Source organism: Poecilia reticulata, chromosome 21, assembly GCF_904066995.2.
Source record: "Poecilia reticulata chromosome 21, P_reticulata-male-v2, whole genome shotgun sequence".
NCBI lineage: Eukaryota > Metazoa > Chordata > Actinopteri > Cyprinodontiformes > Poeciliidae > Poecilia > Poecilia reticulata.
Genome location: NC_088850.1, coordinates 3,156,230 through 3,177,757, shown reverse-complemented (window position 1 = coordinate 3,177,757; position 21,528 = coordinate 3,156,230). Strand labels below are relative to the sequence as shown.

General features: G+C 37.5%; 1 protein-coding gene across 3 annotated transcripts; it reads right to left on the bottom strand.

Moving 5' to 3' along the window:
* Positions 1 to 1,096: 1,096 nt before the first annotated feature.
* gtf3c2 (general transcription factor IIIC, polypeptide 2, beta) lies at positions 1,097 to 21,372 on the bottom strand. 3 transcript variants are annotated; one of them, XM_008397192.3, is made up of 20 exons: positions 20,824 to 21,372; positions 19,843 to 19,951; positions 19,207 to 19,756; positions 18,920 to 19,038; positions 18,544 to 18,692; positions 18,182 to 18,270; positions 18,013 to 18,090; positions 17,591 to 17,692; positions 17,294 to 17,521; positions 17,082 to 17,193; positions 16,463 to 16,580; positions 10,577 to 10,608; positions 9,963 to 10,092; positions 9,679 to 9,823; positions 6,977 to 7,138; positions 6,258 to 6,336; positions 5,426 to 5,545; positions 5,153 to 5,332; positions 3,876 to 3,983; positions 1,097 to 2,221 (listed from the first exon to the last, which is right to left on the bottom strand). In XM_008397192.3, the coding sequence occupies exons 2-20, from the start codon at positions 19,865 to 19,867 to the stop codon at positions 1,994 to 1,996; spliced, it is 2,754 nt and encodes a 917-aa protein (XP_008395414.2). In that variant the 5' UTR covers positions 19,868 to 19,951; positions 20,824 to 21,372; the 3' UTR covers positions 1,097 to 1,993. The 3 variants fall into 3 exon arrangements, with proteins under 3 accessions (XP_008395414.2, XP_081458340.1, XP_008395415.2); XM_081602214.1 differs by lacking the exon at positions 20,824 to 21,372 and adding an exon at positions 20,365 to 20,784; XM_008397193.3 differs by lacking the exon at positions 20,824 to 21,372 and adding an exon at positions 20,560 to 20,784.
* Positions 21,373 to 21,528: the final 156 nt, after the last annotated feature.

The window sequence follows — 21,528 nt, the reverse complement described above, 5'->3', positions numbered from 1 at the left end:
AAACTTGGACAAATTCAAACTTCTAAATCTTTTAGAGATGTGCAGCCCATGCTAGTTTGCAAACTCTACATGTTGTTTATTACATGCATAGCGTTAAAGTTTGTAGTTTGTTTGTTTCGCACCAAACCAGAAGACGGAAACATGTCTCATTCGCATTTTCTTTTTTGTGGCATTTAAAAATTTTGCTCCAAATTCGCATGACAATTGAATGTTAACAGTTCCCAAGACTCTTTAAACTTCAAGACAATTACAAAACACAAAACATTTATTTTATTAGATTTAAGTTTGCTCTTGTAGAAGCTATAATCAAAAAATAAATGTGTGCTAGCATAAGTCAGTTTGTTCAAAAGCCACAATATTTCCATAAAACTCATGATCTGCACTGAGTAACACTTTCTATTTAAATGTAAACCATCAGCTGTTGATGTTTCGCACAAGTGTTGCACCTTGTGAACATTTTGTTGATGTTCATTGCAAACGCTTGCATGGTTGTTCGCTGTTATTGGGGGTATGCTGAGGTTTTTCTTGTTCAACTGCCAGTCAGAAAATTTCAGCACATGTGGAGGATTAAGCAAAGAATAAAATCCACCGTTTTATTTTCAAAAAGTGACGCATATTTTGATTTATATATGTACAAAACAGCTATGAAGAGTTAAAAATGACCGAATTTCATAGAGACCAATGTGCGAAAAGTTTTATATCCATGCATAGTGAAGGTTCTGGTGCAGCTTTACTGTCTGAAAAGTTTCCTATTGAAGAAAAAAAGCACTTTGGGTCCGTTTGCTCTGGAAGTTGACCGTCTGTTTTTGTGCTGTTGCTGTTTGTGGCGATTATGCTCCGCCTGCGTGTTGTAAATATGTCAGAAACGTATTTTCGGTGTATAATTTTGTGCACACGTGTGTAAATAATTTTCTGTTCCTTGTACAATCGACCTTCATGAAATCTGGTGAAATGGCATAAAACGTGTCATAACTGTGAAGTTTGCCGTTTCATTTTTATGTGCAGAAAAAGTTTTGTAAAGTGGAATAAAACAGTGGATATGATGATTTCTTTCTGTTTGTGTAGGAAAAAAACAACTTTAGTCAGTATTTTATATAAAAAAGCTTTATTATCAGCAGCATTTCAAAAATACCAGTATGAAAAATTGATGAACAGCTTTACATATTTATAATTATAAATTAAGATTAAAATAAATGTGTAAACAAACAAACATCAGGCCTGAGCTTTTGGCTCAAGATAAAAATGAGCTGAAGGTGAAAACCTACATTCATGCTGATGTTTCTGTACAACTCATAATAACTGGAATATAAAGATATTCACATATCCCATAATAACACGCCAGGGAAAAACAATATTCCAAAATAAAATTCCCGTTTTTTGCTGAAATAATAATAAAAAAAGTGGTCAAAAGGCACTTAGCTGCAGGCTGGAAACGTTTTTATAACGAAACTGACTGAATTACTGCCAACACCATGAGCCAACAACATTTCTCTCTGTTGATGTGACAGGGAAACAAACTGATTGTTTTTTGAGTTTATGATTTCTGCTGTTCTTTGAAGACTCGGTTTAAGATAAATACAGTCGAAAAATGTTTAAAATTCTTTGATTTCGTCCATGGCTTTTAAATTCTGAACTTCTCTTCATCTGCTTTCTTTGGAAGAAAATGACGGCAACTGAATGTTCTTACGTTTTTCCTCAGAATTTCAGAATTCTGACTCTTCTGAGATGTTTCAACAAGTCAGAAATATAAGAAAAAAAAGTAAAAATTCTGATTCTGAGTTTAATTGAAAAATTCTAACAAAAAAAAAAAAAATCTGAGAGAAAAGTCGGGTGTTTTATTCCTTCTTCAGTGTCTCTAATCCTCCTCCGTTGTTTTTACCTGTAATCTGTATTTAGGGACATTTTTTGCAAACTAATTCATAACATTCACATGTGCATTTAAACCCAGATCAGATTTATTGAGGTTTTGTTGTGGATCCAGGACCGACTGACGTCATGTGCAGTGAGCTAAACCGTGTTGCTCTCGCTGCTCCGCTGCCGTCTGGACGCCGCCGCTGCGGTTCTGGACCGAGTACAGCGCGCTGAACTGGGCCTGATGATTACTGATCATGGTCTTGAGTTGTGGGGTGATGAACGACCTCGCACAGTGGAGCCGCACCAGGCCCGTCTGACCCGCAGAACCAACCCACACATGGCTGCTCATGTTCGGGTTGAACCGGGCCTGGAGAGGAGAGTGAAGACAAAAAAGAACCAAAACGGACTGAATCATTCGGGTGAAGACACAAAACTCCAGTTTCTCAGCAGAATCAAAACACGTTGATGGGGGACAAAATATAGACAAAAAACAAACAAAAACATGTTTTTGATTTATTTTGCTATAAGTTGTAAATTAATTATTTACTAATTTACCTATGTAAATTACTTTTTTACCTCAACTCACTGATCTGCTTACCTACATAAGTTTATTGTGTACTCTGAAAAAATACAAAATCTTACAAGTATTTTAGTTTCCAGAGTAAAAGTTTCAGCACAGCTGAAATAAGGCAAAACTAATTTACATGAAACTTTTCAACTAGAATTAGCAGCTTGTTTTAAGTTAATAATTCCTTAATGTTGATGAAAAAGTTCCAGTTCACTAGAAAATTATTTCACTTATTTACTTTCTAGCATCCATCCATCCATCCATCCATCCATCCATCCATCCATCCATCCATTTTCTTTCACCCTTGTCCCTCAGTGGGGTCAGGAGGTGCTGGTGCCTCTCCAGCTAACGTTCCGGGTGAGAGGCGGGGTCACACAACCACACACACACACACACACACACACACACACCTAGGGACAATTTGGAGAGGCCAATTAACCTGACAGTCATGTTTTTGGACTGTGGGAGGAAACCGGAGTACCTGGAGAAAACCCACCATGCACAGGGAGAACATGCAAAAGAAAATGCAGAAAGACCGGGAATTGAACCCAGAACCTTCTTGCTGCAAGGCAACAGCTCTACCAACTGCGCCACTGTGCAGCCCAACTTTCCAGCATATTAAGTTAATTTATTTCTTTTTTCCTTTTGAACTTTGCTAACTTACTTTTTATGTGCTTAATCTACTTTTCTAGTTTGTAGAAATGTACTTTACTTTATCAAATTACTTTTTTAATTCATCTACATATTTTCTTTCGTTCCTAATTATTTATCTTACTGCTCATTTCCCTTCTTAGTTCTTTCCTTAATAATGTGGCAATTTATTTATTATCTCCTTCCATCCAAGCTTCCCTGTTTAATTATTTAAGCTTTTCTCATTATTTGTCTGCACTGTAAGCACTAAAAAAAAACTGTTTTCAGGCTAAACTTTAATCTTATTTACAGTAAACCATCTGATTATCTGAGCTTCTTTAAGTAAACCTGCTGTCATTTATGAACGACTCGGCCGTCGCTCTGAGGAAGTCGATAAAACTTCCTGTAAATCCTCCCAGTGGTTTTAACTTTTTCTTTCTTTCTCTGCTGACTCATTCTTAACCATTTATTCCCTTCAGATGGAAAAAAAAAACTGTGAGGGATTCTTTGACCCATAAAGTGTCCGTCGATCACTTCGCCCTGAAGGGCAAAGCCGCTCCCTGGACTCTGCCTTTTAAATTAAACACATCATATCCTCAAATGGCCGCTCTCCATCTCCCCCTCCTTCCTCCTGCTGGGAGTGACATTTTTCTCATTTTCCACATCATTACATTTGGCCTGACTTTATAGCTGCCCATCAGAGAAGGAGGCAGATCCCACCTTCGATTTCTTTCTGGTACTTATCTGTTCATTTACTCGGTTTTTTCCTCCCTATATGTGCTGCAGAATGAGTGTGAAGAAACAGATAAAGTTGTAAACGTACCTGGTAGAGAGCAGCCAGCGGCATGTCATCCAGGCTCACAACTGCTGTTAATTCTGTGCTCTGCATGTGTTTCCACAAAGCGTGCTTACTGAGTCCTGTCAGGCATCGCTGGAAGTCAAAGGGACGAATATTAGCACTAAATATTCAAGTAATGGAAACAATGAACTGCTTCACTCCAACAGTGCGAGTTTCTAAACTCTTTTCAGACGGTTTGCATGAAAAATGAATGAATCTCTCCTGGCTCAGCTCTCCTGCAGTTAGCTTGGGCTAACTATGCTAACAACCAGGCTACTGATGTCACTGCACTGCAAAAACACAACGTCTTACAAAGTATATTAGATCTATTATCTACTACAAATATCTTTGTACACTTGAAGAAAAACAAAACTAGCTTTCAAGTTACTTTAGCTTGTATTAATTGAGTAATTCCTTAATATTGAAGAAAATGTTCTTATTCCACTGGAGATTATTTCACTTATAACAAAACATTTTCCCATATTCAATTTAATTTAATTAAAACAAGCTCCTGTATCTTCCTGAAAAGTTACTTGTAAGTTTTGTTTTATTTCAAGTGCACCAAGATATTTTCATTAAAAACCAAACCAAAAATACTTGGTAAGATTTTGTGTTTTTTTTTCTTTTTTTTTTTAGAGGAAAATAAGGAACTTCTGTAAGTGTTTATAGTGCCAAATTCTTATTCCACTTGAAATAAGACAAAACTAACTTACAAGAATCTTTTCAGAATGGATGGATGGAAAAATAGAAGAATGGATCAAAGGAAGGATGGATTACTTGAGTCACTGAAATGCTTAAACAGTGAAAAAGTGAACAAAATCTAGAAATAAAATGTCTTTAATGCCATTTTTTTGTATGTATCCAAACCTGGAAAACTCAGAAATCAAATCCATGCTCCTGCAAATCGTATATAGGAACATATTCACTCTTTATTATAATCTTCAACCATAGATTAATATGCAAACGTTTGTCTTTGCACAAATTGTCCAAATATTGAATACATAGAAACTGCACGCATATAACATGACTAACTAGGTAACAATCTGCCAATTAAAACCAAAAACTGGATGTAAGAAAACATTTTACTGAGATCTTCTACAGTTGTAGATTTGTGAAAATAAAAATATCACTTTAGAAAAAGTCTTCAAATCGGATTCAAATGACTTTTACTCACTTTGTTCTTTTTTTTTCTATCCTGAAGTTATTTATGCTGGTTTTAATCAATAAACATTACTACTGTGATAAAAAGACCACCAACCTACCATGTCCAAGTCTTTAAAGTGCAGGTAGTATTTCTTAACAGCCTGTTTGTACGTCTGAAACTGCAGGTGAAGACGAGAATCTCCGTTGTCTTCATCGTTTACTGTCTCTCCTGCTTCCTGTCCTTCCTCTTCCTCACCTTCTTGTGCTTCATAAGGCTCCATAGATGTGATGTAGGCAGGCTGAGGGAAAATAATTTATAAAACAGACTTTCTACATCTTTAAAACTTAAAAATCAATCAAAACGTGGAAAAATGGCTTTTTCTAGAACTTACAAAACGTCTCGAGGATGTTTTCTTGACAGAGCAGTTGGGCAGCGGTAAGATGGCGAGAATCAGTTCGCCGAGCATATCTGATGACATCACGGTGTGCAGCCAATCAGAGTAAGACAAGGACTGCGGCGACACAAACAGACCAATCAGAGTCATGAAGATCAGTTTTGAATGGAAAATATTAAATATCCTGAACAGAAAGATATGCTCAGGTTTTATAAATTAAATTAAATATTGTCAAACAAATGTCACCAGGCTCTTTACTTTGCAAAGCATTCTGGGTAGATGACATATGTTAGATGCTAAGGCGCTAGCTTGGTCCAACCAGAACAGCAGTGTTTTCTTGACAGAGCAATAATATGATTTTCATGTATCACAAACAACAACTTTGAGGTTAATAGGAAGATTACAACATGTTTAGGTCAATGTGTTGAACTAGTCGTGGTTCCCTTTAAGAGCAGCCAATAAAATGGGAAAAGCAGAAGCTGCTGCCAGCAGAAGCTGAGCCAATTTTCCATTTTAGGGGATTTATTTTAAAGTCTAAAAGTCATTTTTCACGGACATGATGTGGGATCTTAACTCACGTTTTAGACCATAAACTTTAAGATATCACTGCATGCGATTCTTCCTCAGTTTTCTTTAAAAAACTACAGATTTCTATCTCATTTTTTGCTCCAAAACCCCAAAATAAAGATAAAACTAGCATTTTATAACATCCACAATACAAATTTTGTACAGGAAATGTTGTAAAGTTATCTTTTTTCCACATGCCCAGTATGTTTCATGGCTCCAGGCATGGAGCCATGAAACATGAATGGATGGAGGTTTCACTCACCCATACAGATGTACTCCGAGGAATTGCAAAGTATGAGCGCAGGTAGTGATCAACGTAATGAACTCCAACTGAACTCCTCCTAAAACAACATCAGCAGAACATGTGGAATCAACCAGCACATTTTGAGAAAAGTTCATTCAGAAAAAGTGCAACATTTGGCCTCGAATATTTCAAGAAATTATGAAAATGCACATTTTCATTTTGTTTTTGTAAACTATAAATGCAGCCCTAGATTTAATAAGAGGTGTAATTCACCACTGGCTTAGATGAGTCAAAACAATTCTTAGTTGAAATATATATAAAAAAAAGATATGAAACTGTAAAATTATCGTATTTAAGTTTTAAGAGGAGTAGAAAATATCTCGCCTTCTTGTTTTTGTTTCCATCTAAATTCTGGAGGACAACATATTTTCTCTTTTTTTACGCTTTTCAGTGAACTGCAGATTTTTCTTCTGAAGGTACACATTTAATTTTAAATCAACAAAACATGTTTTTATGTTTCCAGACTCAAAATGACAGATTTTAGTCCTTTTTAGCCTGTATTTAAAATACCTGGTGAATCATCTGTTTATGGAACAGAAATGACTCAGTTTGCTAAAAAGACACATGCACATGTTTATGATAACAACAAATAAACTATATTTGGCATCATGTATGTACATAATGAATCTTATCCAGTGTTTCCATGACAACAGACACTGGGTTAGGAGCTTTCTTACGGTACGAAGGCAGATTCCTGGGCAACCAGAACCCCAGGTGAGTCCAGCGGCCAGCAGAGCTCAGTGGTCAGGTAGCGTTTCTGGACCTTGACCATGTTACCGAGCCTCCTCAGATCCCACGTCTTCAAGCAGCGGTCCTCACCCGCTGATGTCAACAAGTATCTGTCAACAGTTCGGGAAATGAATGAGTCATTTGGACGAATCCAAATGAATTGGGTGAAACACACACAAAAAAAAGTCTGAATATTTGATTTGCACTGTGAAGTTTCACGTGGAATTCGTCGTTTTTCTTTTCATTGATCAACTCTGCAGGCAGAGTCTGCCGTAAACAACTGATGACGCAGAAATCAATACGTTTTAATGGAAAGAAAATCTGTTCCCTTCATATCTGAGGACAAAAAAGGTTTTTGAATCTGAACAGAGAAAAGCAAAGCTCCATATTCTTCATTTGCAATTTTAACATTCTCTATTCATTTTAATCCAACTGATATCCTGTTTTGTTGTTTTAACATAAAACAAGCAGCTGAAGTGCAAAAACACAAAATTAGGATTTATTTTTTTGAAGACAAAACTAATTAGTTGTAGATTTGCCCAGAGATAAATGATGCTGCTGTGCTGTTAATGGTACCATTAATTATTCAGACGTTTCCATAGTAGCTGCAGTGATGCAACGTGAATACAAAGTTAAATTCACTGGTGCAGAAGTCTCACTGTGACTTCCTCTAGATTACTGAATGTACAGGAAGTAATAAAATACTAAAAGATATGAAATATCATCAACAGTGAGCAAAACATGGATGCAGGTTAACAACTAAGGACAAAAATGAAGCAAAAAGAATGAATACCTAAGAGACAAGACAAAAATATCAGTAATAAAATAATTAAAATAGTTAGAATTCAAAATATTCCAAATATTTTTGCATTATTGCAAATTAAAACCTTAAATTGCTCTTATGTTTTTCATGTAACTTAACAATTACAGAATAATCACAGAATATAACATGAACTTAATACTTTTTCCCACTAAGATTGATCTAAAACGACACACTAACAATGTAAATGCAAGAAATAAAACTCTAAATAAAAATAAAATTTTAAAAACACATATATTCTATATTTTAGTAAAAGTTTAACATCAACATCATGTATCTGTAACTGATTTATATTTAAGGCCAAATTAACTACAACTTAGTAAAACAGAAATGACTTCAAAGTTAAACTGCCCTTTTATTTTAATTGAATAATCAACCGTTTCAATCGTTTCAATTGATTTTTGTCACTTCCAGCACTGAGCAAATGAGAATGTAAGATTTCTACAGAGTCGCACTGAGCAGTTGCAGAAATTTTAACTACCATCCTAATTTCACTGCCTGATGGAGCGAGCTGCTGCGACGCAGCGCTGCAGATTAACGTGTTTAACCAGAAGATCTTCATCATGTCGTAATGAAACAAAGAGACAGGAGAAAGGCAAAAATATTACTTAAGTTCTTGTTGGAATCTCAGTAAATCCACATTTTTGTTGTCACAAAAGACAGCAGGTAAAGTATCTAACATATAAGGAGAATATTTCTTCCCCTCCACTGTAAATGAAGCGGTTGAGGGATTTGATTTGATTTGATTTCATGGGAAAATAGCAGCAGAGCTTAATGAGGTGAAATATTGAAAGATATACACAGATATGTTTGTTTATATCATCACCTATAGCTGCTCTATTTCCAACAAAAACAGTTATTATTCAGGAAACACATTACAAATCTAAACATCAAGATTTATTTTGTCTTTTCTGGACAAAATAATTCAAAATAATTCCCAAAAACTTTTCTAAATAGAATCACGTTTCAGTATTTGTGAATTTCTCTGTCTAACTTACCTCCAAAAAATATTTGTGGATCATTTTCCTATGTATAGATTTTTTTTGCAGTGCATATCTAACATATTTTAAAGAAAAAGCAGCTTGGGAAGCTCAAATACCTTAGCACAATGCTACTTAACACACTAATGGCTGCTGTTTCCAAAGCAGCCAATCGGGGAGCTCCATTCATTTTGCTAGGCACTGATTGGCTGTACATCTGAAATAAGGAAGATGTTAGCTTCTGTGGTAGTGGTAAGATATTAAAGTATATTTGCTGTTTGCATAATTAAAATAGGCAGCTCTTAGCATTTTTAAAGGGGATCTGACATATTTGCTGATTTCAGCTATAGCACTTGAAATTTTAACAAAAGAAAATATGCATATTTCATAGGCATGAATACAGAAAATGCATATTACCTATTAAAAAAGACTATTGTTAGACTCTTTAATAAGCTTCTAACATAAAGATAAGTTAACATTGGAGCACCTCAGGGGCCAATTCTAGATCCTCTACAACATCAAAAGCTAATTTTGTCAACAGCGATGTTGCGCTTATTGCGCTGAACCAGTTCAGACAGCAGAGTGGCTGATTCAAAGAGCCCAAATTTGTGTAAAATAAGGTTTAGCAGCCACTTTTTAAACTTGTTTTATAGTTTTACATTGTCTTAAAGTAGAAGATTGATGTGTCAGTTTAAAAAAAAATAAAACGTTAATTTTTGAAGTTATTTACGCCCTGAAAGAAATTAAATTCAAAAGACAGTTTGGACTTTTTCAGCATCACAAACATGGAGGCACAATAAAATCTAGAAAATCTTTGCATCCTCCAACAGTCAGCGGGAGAAGAGCTCACCTGGATGCAGGACAGAAGACCAGAGCTCTGACGGCGTTGTCGTGAGCGAGTATCGATCGATAGGGCAGCAGAGTCAAAGACCGGTCTGGCTCTCTGACTCGCAACAGGGAAGATTTAGTACAAAGATCGAAGAGTCCAACAACACCTGAAAGGAGAGAAAAGGACTAAAGAAACAAAAGAATCCAAAAGACAAAAATATTTACTACAAGAAGAAATGAATCAGCAACAGAGAAAGATCCAGGTTATTTGTTTGCTCTTCCAGAATCAGGAAAATCAATTCCTACCATCGTAGAATCCAACAGCCATTATGTTGTGTGGTTTCTGAGGAAGCCAGTCCATAGACAGAACCTGTCCGCTCCTTTCGGCACGAGGAGATTTGATGCAGCCCAGTTTCAGGGTAATCACGCCTCGCGCCTGCAGAAAATGAGAAGGAAACAATGCAAAGCACACAAAACAAACATGACTTTGTACTTTCCTCCAGGCCAACGTCACTCGGTGCTTTAACCCTTCTAGACTGGACGTGTCGGCGCCGACACCTCTAAATTTGCAGTATTGTAATTCCGCCACACGTAGCGCTATCTGAAAAATTCCAACGGTTTCTGAAAGGGCAGACGTTGCACTTTCCAGCAAGTATCGGGTTAATACTGAAACTTCGCAGCTGCAGCTGCAGAGAGCGTAATTATTCAGGGGGGCACTCGTTTAATAGACGGTATATTGCGAAAATAACTTGCTGGATATTGAAAGTTCCGGTTGTTATGGATACATGGGCAAGTATATCATCTCACAGGACATTTAAAGAACTACTTACAATTAAAATAAGGAAGATTTATTTAGGCAGACGCTCGAAAATCCGGCGCAACAGGGTTAAATGACAGACAGACGTAGAAACAGGGCCTACCTTGTAAATTGGTGGTTTTACATCGTTTCTTTCTGCAAAGACACAAAAGCATCAACAAATTCAGTTACATATTTCCATTTTGAAATGTTTCTAGATGCAAATTTACATTGTGAGAAAATAAGAGATGTCATGGATGAAAAAAGTCTTCAAGATGCATGAAAGTGAATAAAAACCCATCATGTCTGTGGATCTCCTGGCTCTGATCCAGCAGTGGTTTTCTAAGTGATCATTTCTGTGTTTAATGGTTGGAGAAAAAGGTATCAGGCTGTTCTAGGTCATTAGTTTTCCCTCCTCCTCCGGTTTGGATTCGTAGCGGTTCGGATCAATAGTGTCCGGTTAATTCACCCAAACTATCCATCACTTCACCACAACCTCAGTAAAACACAGACTACTCCTTTACTGAATCCGGTCCAGCTTTAGATGAATGAATGACGTTCACACGCCATCGCAGAGGAAGTGCTGTCATCTGGGTTTTACAATAACATAAGTAATAATTTACATATTCAGGTCAAAATGTCAAACTTTACAAACTCAGATTAACAGAGTTTTTAACACATTTTTTAAGGAGAAAGGTTAAAGAGGTGAAAAGACACAGATGGGAGGATGGATGGATGAATAGATGGATGGATGGATGAAGAGATAGATGGATGGATGGGTGGATGAATAGATGGATGGATGAATAGATAGATGGATGGAGGAATAGATGGATGGATGGATGGATGGATGGATGGATGGATGGATGGATGGATGGATGGATGGATGGATTGATGAAGAGATGGATGGATGAATAGATAGATGGATGGAGGAATAGATGGATGGATGGATGGATGGATCGATAAGCTGATAGGTAAATGGATATATAGAATTTATGAAATAAATATCTGACCATCCTCCATCTTGTTTTTCCAGACTCTAAATCACATTGTGGAAATTGTACCTCAGGATTAAACCTGAACCCTGAAATAATCATTATTTCTGTAAATAAATCTGTTTTAAATCCATTTTAAAAAATCCTGAAGGAGAGAAACTTTAAATCTTGATCTAAAAATATTCCAACACTAAAAACTACAGAATGTCAACGATTGTTTTCAGCAGAGAATAAAAAGCCGGTGCAAAGCGCAGCAGTTTGAGTCGCCCCTCCGGCCCAAAGTAAGTCCTCGATGAATGACAGCGCAGCGATACAAGACGAGGCAGCTGCAAGAGCTAAAATTCATAGCTTCCAACACTAACAACCCGCTCGGCGATGCATCTTTTTTGTCATTTCAATTATAGATCCTTGTCTGATGGAGAAAGGCGCCGTAAATTATGTGAGCTCCCAACAACACCTCACATCCTCACTGCTCATTGTCACCGCCCCGCTCCAGTCCTGCAGCTTTTAACGGCCTCCTCCTCTCAGTCATTGTGGCGACTGGATCGACAAAAGCCATTTACAATTATCTGTGGCAAACAGAAGTGGGCTGCCGCTCGGAAGGACAGAGCAGAGACACTTATAGGTTCTGTTTGAACCCGTTTGGGTCAATTTCCCCACAGAAATGGCGTCCAACCAGAATCATATGAGATAGCTTTCTGTTTATGAATGATGGATGTTTCACTGGGGCTGCACAGTGGCGCAGTTGGTAGAGCTGTTGCCTTGCAGCAAGAAGGTTCTGGGTTCGATTCCCGGTCTTTCTGCATGGAGTCTCCATGTTCTCCCTGTGCATGGTGGGTTTTCTCCAGGTTCTCCGGTTTCCTCCCACAGTCCAAAAACATGACTGTCAGGTTAATTGGCCTCTCTAAATTGTCCCTAGGTGTGAGTGTGTGTGTGCATGGTTGTGTGTCTCTGTGTTGCCCTGCAACAGACTGGTGACCTGTCCAGGTGACCCCGCCTCTCGCCCGGAACGTCAGCTGGAGAGGCACCAGCACCTCCTGACCCCACTGAGGGACAAGGGTGTAAAGAAAATGGATGGATGGATGTTTCACTGAAATTAAAGGTGACCTACTATGCTTCCTTGAACAGGCTGGAGTGGATTTATGGGCGATACAAAACATGTTCATTAAAATTTTTTTTGCACAAAATCATTCTTAGATAGTGAGATTTGAGTCTAGTCAGCCTAATTTGATCTGTTTTAGGGCCTCTTGTCACTTTAAATCCAAACAAGCTGCTGTTGGCCACGCCCCCCAACTCTACATTACAACCAGAGGTCTTTGAACAGCAGAAGTGGAGCCTCCTGGACAGCCAACAGTAACGCAGCAAGTGGTTTCTGGAAGGTAAGTCAGCAGCTAAACACTTGTCTTTCAGTGGTAAAACCAGCTGACCAAACATGCTGGAGCTCAGCTTGGGTTGCTAGGTGATGGGCTGGGTTGCTAGGTAACGATCACTGCCCATGGACTGTGACTTACAATAGAGGTTTTTGAAATGACATGTTTTCAAGACAACAACAACAAAAAAATTAACTGGGTGATTTTCGTAAGAGCTGTTTTTAAAAGAAGTTGAGACCCAAGTGGAAGTACAAAAACATGCAGAATGTGAAGCTGGAGTACCTTGAGAGAATCCACACATGCACAGGGAGAACAAGCAAACACCATGCAAAAAGATTTGGGATTTGAACCCAAGACCTACTATTTTATTTGGTCACAGATTCGTTTATGAAGTTAGAAATCAATTTAAGCAAAAAAAATTGCTTTTACAAAACTGTTAATTTATAACTACGTTTCATTCAAACTGCTCACCTTCTAATCTTTAGCGCAAGTTGAATTCATGCTGAAAATTTTATTTTGCTACCTAAAATTTCTCGTTATTATTATTCTGGCTCATAGGAAATAGAAATGAATCAATTCAAATTTATCTAGAAAGGCAAAAGTTTGGTTGGATTTCAAGTCAAACAGTGAGATAAAAACACAATGTTTTAGTTTCATCTGGATTCTAAAACTAAAACATACAAATCACATACTAGGAAACATGGAAATGTACATCTGAAGCTCCGAGTCACCTGTTATGCTTTGCTGCTATTTTATAATGTGAGCACCTGGAAACTGTCTTATCCAATAACTATAACCAGTGGTCGGAAACCGAGCCCAATGATCCGTGACAAGAAAATAAAACGGAAACCAGGGGCTACAGAGCAGTGGAGAGGGTAAAAAAAAAAGAAATGTCAGGTTTTATAGAGGTTTTTATGTCCAAATTCAGACTCGCGTATATTTCCTTTAGTTGTAAAATCGAGTCATGTGTAATAGTGTCCAGGCTGAGACCCAGCAGTTTATTGGTTTTCCTTTAAGAATAAAAACATGTGAAACAAACGCAGTTTAAAATTTAAAACTCATCTTTTTCGCATCATTCATACAATTATCAGCTAATATAGAAGAAACAGCTCATTTTATGTTTATTAATCCTGCAAAAAAATAAAAAATAAATTAATTTCCTTGGGAAATGAATTTCTCTTGAAAATAGGAAAGACATGAGAACAAGTTCTTCAAGAAAGGGAGGTGAGTGATGTAAGGTGTGAAGTGACAATTACAAGCTTCACATCCTATTTAAATTTATTATTTAAATCTGCTCAAGCTTCACCAATATATCGGTCCCAATGTCAATCAAGCTCATGTACTCGTTGCTAAATATGCTAATAACAGAGAAAAAACTTAATGTTACAGGAAAACTGCCGTCATTGGTGGCCATGCTAAGTAGCCTGAGCATTCATGACAGCTTACCAAAGAGCGTCACACTGAGAGGTGATTGACAGCGCTAAGACCCGCCTCCTGGCTCTGATTGGTTGTTTCTAGATAGCACAAATAGAACGCAGAGGAGCTTGATTTTTCACACATTACGTGTCTCATGCTAAACAGTCACGACATGGTGACAGTTTCAACAAATGTGTAAAAAAAATACACATTTTTCTAATAAAAGTTATACTGCAGTTTTTACAAGGCTAACAATAGTCTGTGTTAATATCTTAGTTAAAAACAGTTGTGTCTTCATGTGGGTTTTCCCAACTGAATAACTGTAGTCAAACTTTATTCTTTTATCTGCAGTAAAACATGAATTTAATATACTGTCTGTGTAAAAACCATTTATTTTCAAGTCTCTCTTGTCCTGAAATGCGATGATTCCGGACTGGTGTTGTGTTTAATCAGATTAGCGGCGGAGCAGACCCCTGACAGGAATGAAAAACACTAACTCACGCAGACACAAGCGCCATTCTGCATATGATGGATGCTGCAGATAAAGCGGTCATTAATCTCATTCACACAGCGTTCTGCCAGCAGAGCCCCAGAGGCAGCAGACAGGACTGGACCACAGGCTCCACCATCGATAATCTCAGCATGGACTCGGTTTTTTCACAAGGTTTTTTTAAACTACTGTCACCGCTAAAGCTGGAAGACAAAAACTCTGAGTGCCCCAGCGGGTGTTGTCATTTTAACTAAGATTTGCTCCAGTTAATGAGCTCCATGTCTGATATGATGGATAATCCAGCTGTTTGATTGATTAAATAATTATTGAGTTCATGTAGTTGCCTATAAAAGCCTCCTGACATCACCTTCTTACATACTTAAGCTACTCATCAATTACTTCATCAACAAAAATGTTGGATAATTTCTCATAATTATTCTGATGTTTATGATTTCCTGAAGTATCTTCATGACAAGTTTGGGTTTTTGGAAAATGGTACAACGTTTCTTGATGCTCCAGCAGATCATAAATAAGGTTTGAGGCAACAAGCAGAAGAAAATCTACACTGAATGGCTCACAGATTGCTTCTAATTAAACATTAGCCCAGTAAAGCAACGTTTTCCTGAGAAAAGCCAACATCAAAATCAAGTTCTGGATCATGTTGAGTCAAATCTTCCGCTTCCTGGGACATTTCTTGCAGAGCTAGTGCGATTTACCCATCAGGTGTTACTCTGCAGTCCTGCAACACTTAGTGATGTCAGAGAGATTTAAGGCTGCAGTGAGCCAACAGCACCCTCTGCTGGACACAGCAAATACTTCACTTTTTTAGTTAAAGAAAATGCAATATGAGAATAAAGTCATAATATTATGATTAAAGAAAAAAAATTAGAATAAAATCCTATTACCAAAATAAAAATGAACTAATATGAAAATAAAGTTCTAATATTATGAGAAAAATCATGATAAAATGAGGAATGTTTAGTATCTTGTGAAGTTACGTTAATAAGGAAATTCTTTATCTTTTAACATTTCAGCATCAATTTATTATGAGTAACATGACTTTGAAATGATTCTGCAAATGACTATTTCAAAGAAAGAACCACAAAAACCTGCCGAGTTGATCACATCGTTATTGGCATTCTGTTTCACCACGCAAAAAATTTAAATAAAGCAAATATTACAAATTTTCCGTTTCACTCTAAATGAGCAAACAACTTCTGAACAGTTTCACCTAATTAGGAACCATCCTAAGCAACAAAACGTCGCTGGGAACCAAAGTTTTCCTTCCTGTGGGTCAATGGGAAGAGTTGTCATGTGACAATCTGAAGGCTGTGGGTTCGATTCCAGCTTCCTCCCACCACAAAATACTACGTCTATTTAGATAATCTTTAAATAAAGCTAAAGGCCTTAACCTTTCCACCCACTGACAAAATTCTTTTTAAGGGGGATCTGTTAAGCAAAATTCACATTTTACACGTTTTTGTGCTTCCATTTGGGTTTTTATGCTTCTACAAACAGTCCAAGTGCTTAACAAAACCACCCGTCTGTGTTTTCTTACAATAAATTAACGTTTTTTGGTGTCTAAAAAACAAGCCTTTCAAAAAGCCTCCAGCCCGTTACCTAGCAACGCCAGCGGAACTCGGCCTGTCACCTAGCAACCCAAGCAGAGTTCCGACACGTCACCTTTACAATGAAAAGAAAATCTGAATTGAGCAAATCCTAGATAAGATAGAGAGTCTTACCAGGGTGTGCGAGTTTTGTGTTTGAGAGCAGAGCATCAGGATGAGGCAGGCTGTAGATGGTGACCACGCCGCTGGACGTGGCGACAGCCAGCAGGCCCAGCCTGGGCAAGAAAGGAGCCTAAAGGCAAAAGGAAAGATGAGACTGCATGTTTTTAAAGGTACACAACACATACATGTTGAGTTTAATTGACTTTATTTGGGATCCACATTTAGCTGCAGCAATGCTAGTTTTACAGTGATCCATACATCACTTCATTACAACATTAAAACTATTTTTAGAACATAAATGAAAAGAAAACAAGAAGACAACATGGCAGAAAATACATGGTTTTAGGTTGAACACATTATTAACTCTAATATGAAACCAATAATTTATATTGTTGACTGTTTTCTGTAATATTGTTTTATCTGTGCTTTAAAATGTTCCACTATTATTAAACATAACACCAGCTGGCATTAAATAATGTTAATGTTCTGTACGTTAACTTTTGGTAAAATGAATCTATTTTTAATATCATGCCTACTGAAATGATTCTGTGTATATTGACTAAATAATATATTCTGAAGTAAACTAAGTAGCTTCTGGCTGAAAAATACACAAAATGCTAATTATTTTGACCTTTCTGACAGAGTCAGGAAGCTCCCAGCCTCCTGCTGGACACCACTTTAACTGCCAGATGAAGCCTTTGTCCTGAGCCAAACCGTAAGCCAGGGAGGGCTGAGAGTCTGGTCTGCACAGGATTTACACAAACAATTATCAATCAGTCAACAGTAAGACTGAAAAAGGAAATTGATTTGAGTTCAGTCTGGATGCATGTATTTTATATCTACCTCTTGTTGTACTCCAGTTTGCCACAGTCCCACAGCTGGACCAGTCCGGGTTCTGAGTAGGTCTGGTTCACATAGTGCATGTCATCCATCCCTCGATGGCAAGCCAGAGCGATGTACTGGGAGGCCGGAGCGCCGTCCGGGGTGGGACACCACTCCAGGGCCCAGACGGGTCCACCAGCAAACAGAAACATGTCCCAGAAGCCCGGGTGAGCTGCCATCGACTCAAACCTGACAGGTTCAGCAACAAGTCAGCTTAACTCAACATTCACTCAACCTTTCAAGGCTCATCAGTCTCACCTGCTGAGTCTCAGCAGCGGCGTCTCTTCCTGGTTCAGATTGTCTCTGGACACTTTGAAGGCAGCAGACTCCAGTTCTTGAGGAAGGTATTTTTCTAATTCACTGAAAAACCAATGACTTAGATTGACTGACGGCTAATGTTATATGACAGTTTCATAAATGTCCTGACATGCTAACAGTTTATTATCCACACTAACATGGTCTGGATCACATCATCAGCTGCTGACAAGCTGCTAATCTACATCCTTTGGCTGATTAAGACATGTACAAATTGCGTATCTATTTGAGAATTTTACTGATTAATTATCTATAAACCCTGCAATTAACTCGATTAAGATTTTTAATCAAGTTCCACCACTAATTTGTTTATTATTCCAAGTAAATGATTCAGCTAAAAAAGCAAACAGATGAAAATAATCTACTTTTCTGGTACAGGCTCCCAGTTGTTAGTGGAAGGAACCCATTCTGGAAACACCCAGCTGCTGTGGTTCTCTTCCCGGCTGAAAGCACAGACACATGGTCAAAAATACAAAAACTAACTGGATTTCTAGCTGCATCACTAGAATTTTCTTTCTATTCATTTATTCTTACAATTTTTTTGTCATCTCAGCAGAATCCAGAATTGTTCTGATGGTATTAAAGTCGATTCCGTTGTGAGGTTTTCCATTTGAGCTCTTTGGCTGGGGAACATAAACAATCAGGATGAGTTTTCACATAATTCACCAAAAGAGGTTATTTTATTGATAATTAAGTTTAGATTTATTAAGAAACAAAAATATTATTAAAGTAAATTAATAGTAAGGAATATTTAGACAAACAATCAATCTCTGATTTTTATTTCAATGTCAAATTAAAGTAAATATTAAATAATGAGTCAGTAGTATCTAAACCATTAACATTACAATGTCAAACCCAGCGTATTTAATGAAAGTAAATATTACGCATCATCTCACTTGGTGAAAAACTGGATGAAATTTCTCTGGTTCCCCAAAATCTGATTCAGCATCTGACACTTCCTCATATTCCTCTTCCTCATCGGCTTCTTCGTCTTCCATATTTGGCACAAAGTCTTTCTCAACGTCATCAACTTTTCTCTTTCGACCTTGAGCACAGACATAAAATCACCAAATGTAGCATCACACAAAGTCGCCATTTTTTCTTCACGTTTATATGCTTTTTTTGGGAACCAAACTTTCTATTTATGCACACATTATTTCCCATTTTTTAGTTTCTTTTACCCGTAGCTGTTTTTTCATCAACACTGATTACAAATGAATCTGGTGATACTCAAACAGAAGCTACAATGTGTGACGGGGGCATCCGCTGAACCTTTTGTCCGTTTGGAAGATTTCTGTTCGGATCCTTCGTCTTCGTGCAGCTTGGAGTCGACTTCATCTCTGGGATGAGAGAAAACCTCTTTGGCTAAAAGTTGGAGGTACTTCAGCGCCCTGCAAAAAGAAATAAAGAAATATAGAACTTCATATTGAGAATCCACATGGCTAACAGATGATATGGCTTCTTACAGATTTTGTATCAAATTTCCTGAATACTCATAAATTTCTCACAACTTTTATGCATTAATTCAAGAGTTCTCTTGAATTTGACTCTTGACTTACGCTTTAGCAGCTCCTCTCCGGCGACGGCCCCCAGTCTGGACCTCCTCATCGGGTTCAGCAGGAGGATCTGGTTTTTCTTCATCCGGAGGGTCTTTAACTTCCTCTACAGGCTTCTTTCTGACATACTTTCTTTTCGGCTTCAGTGACCCATTTTCCTGCTGGACAGAATTTTCTACAACACCGCCTCCAGTTTCTCCAGTCGGCAGGTCCCCAGCAGCAGAGGCAGTTTCTGCAGGCTGTGTTTTTCTGGGTCTTTTTGGTTTTCTAGGAGTTATTACTGTGTCAACAGAGTCTGCAGGGATTGTTTGTGGTGATTCTTCTTCTCCATTTGTGGTGTGTTGTTCAGGTGTTTGAGTTTTTCTCGGTTTTGTGGGAGTCTTTCGAGAGGTTGCTCTTTTCCCCACTGACTTTCGAGTGGATTTCTGTTTGACGCTTTTAACAATATCTGTGTCATCGGTTTCAAAATCAACATACTTAGAATTTCTCTTTCGTTGTCGTCCTCTTGAGCTAGAAGACAAATAACTATCCTGCTGTGATGGCGTATCCAGCCCTGCAAGGAGAGATTGAATTATTTTATAATGCTTTGCAAAACAATTTTTCAAAAAAAAAAAAAAAAATGTGTATGTTTTTACAAACCTTGTCCAGAGTCAACGGGATCCATTGGCTCCAGGTTATTTATGTGAGGGTTGTCCTGCAATATGCTTCGTCATCTATAGGGCATTGTTCAACTTCGATTAACTGTACACTGGATGAGAGCATGATAATTCAGTAATATTGCATCATTTTTTTTAGTTTATTTTTAATAAACTTTCAGAACAATTGTAAATAACTACGATGAGTTTAAGCAGAAAGCAATTCATTAAATACAATCTGTAGTGAATTGGGACTAGTGAGTTTGCGGTTTATAGCGCTATATAAAAATATAGAAAAAAATAATAGTTTATCAATTTCAGATTCTAATTTAGAGTTAATCAAATGCAGTACAGACAAAAAAGGCAATAAAATTGACATTTACTGAAGATAGAAATCAGATGCTAACTGGCGTTATGGAGATATACCGTCACTATGTACACCAGACTCCATTGAAAAAAATTATCGTTTACGTTTACTGAGTAATAGCAGAGTTTATACAAGAAATTAACAAATAAAAATCAGCACCCTGCATTGTATCACGTTTCCCATTGTTTCGGTACATTTTTATTCGCAAAATAAACAAAACAGAAAGTTATTTCAGTTATAAAAGTCGGTTGTTTTCCTAGCAAGTCAGCAGCGCCTTTGAGCTTCGCATTTTGGCTAACTCACACGGCTAAGCTAACTAGCTAATGTAGTAGTTGCGTGTTGTGCTACGTTCACCTCAATACTACGGAAATGAGGATCACCACTGATTGCCACCATTAAAAGCTAATCGCGAGAGACTCTTGGACTTCCACCCCGGTGGCAAAGCCTGGAATTCCTGGTACCAAACTCGGGATACCGGACACCAACAGCACGGGATCGAATCCCGAGCGCAGCTCTCGGGGATAAACATGTAGATGATGATGGACTACGCAGAGCGAAAACCGACGTAAAAGATACACTACCTACTATTTAGTCAGGAAAAAAAAAAACTGCAAATACCTCCAGTGTCGGTCCCGTTGCATCTGAAAAATCAAACCTACAATATCCTTACATCAGACCGCCATGTTACTGTACAGGCATAGTGGTCTACACCGCCCCCTGCCAGGTCAAAGTGGAATTACAAGAGATTCGTTTCCACATCACTGGTGCCCAAAAGCTGTACTTAAGTAGCCTCAGAGAAGCAATTCTTGAACATATTTTTGCTCAAGTAAAAGTAAAAAGTAATTTCTGTACTAGCATATTTGTAGTAAAATATTCAAAGTATGAACAAACATATTATTACTACTGCTGTTGCAAAGTTTCATACATATGGCAGACATATTGGATTTTGAGGAATTTCCAAGTCAAATTTTCCACTTCAGGGGCCATTTAATTTTTTTTCCTGGTGATTATATCAGAGATGATATAAAGAGTCAACTTGAAGAAGGGTAGACTTATATTTGTCCAGTTTCACCTAATATCTCAGAATCAAATATTTTCCTTATATCTATAAGAATTTGAACAATTATTTTTCACTTTACCACGGGAACTCACTAGAAAATGTTTGTTGTTACATAAAGAGAACATGGTTGATATCTTTCAAAATGTGAGTTTTCAAGATCAGGAATCCAATCTATGAAATGAAAAATTCCGGTCACTGAAAATGAAAGGGAAAAAAAGTTAACTTTTTGCAGAGAATGTGTATATAAAAGTCAAAATTGTAGT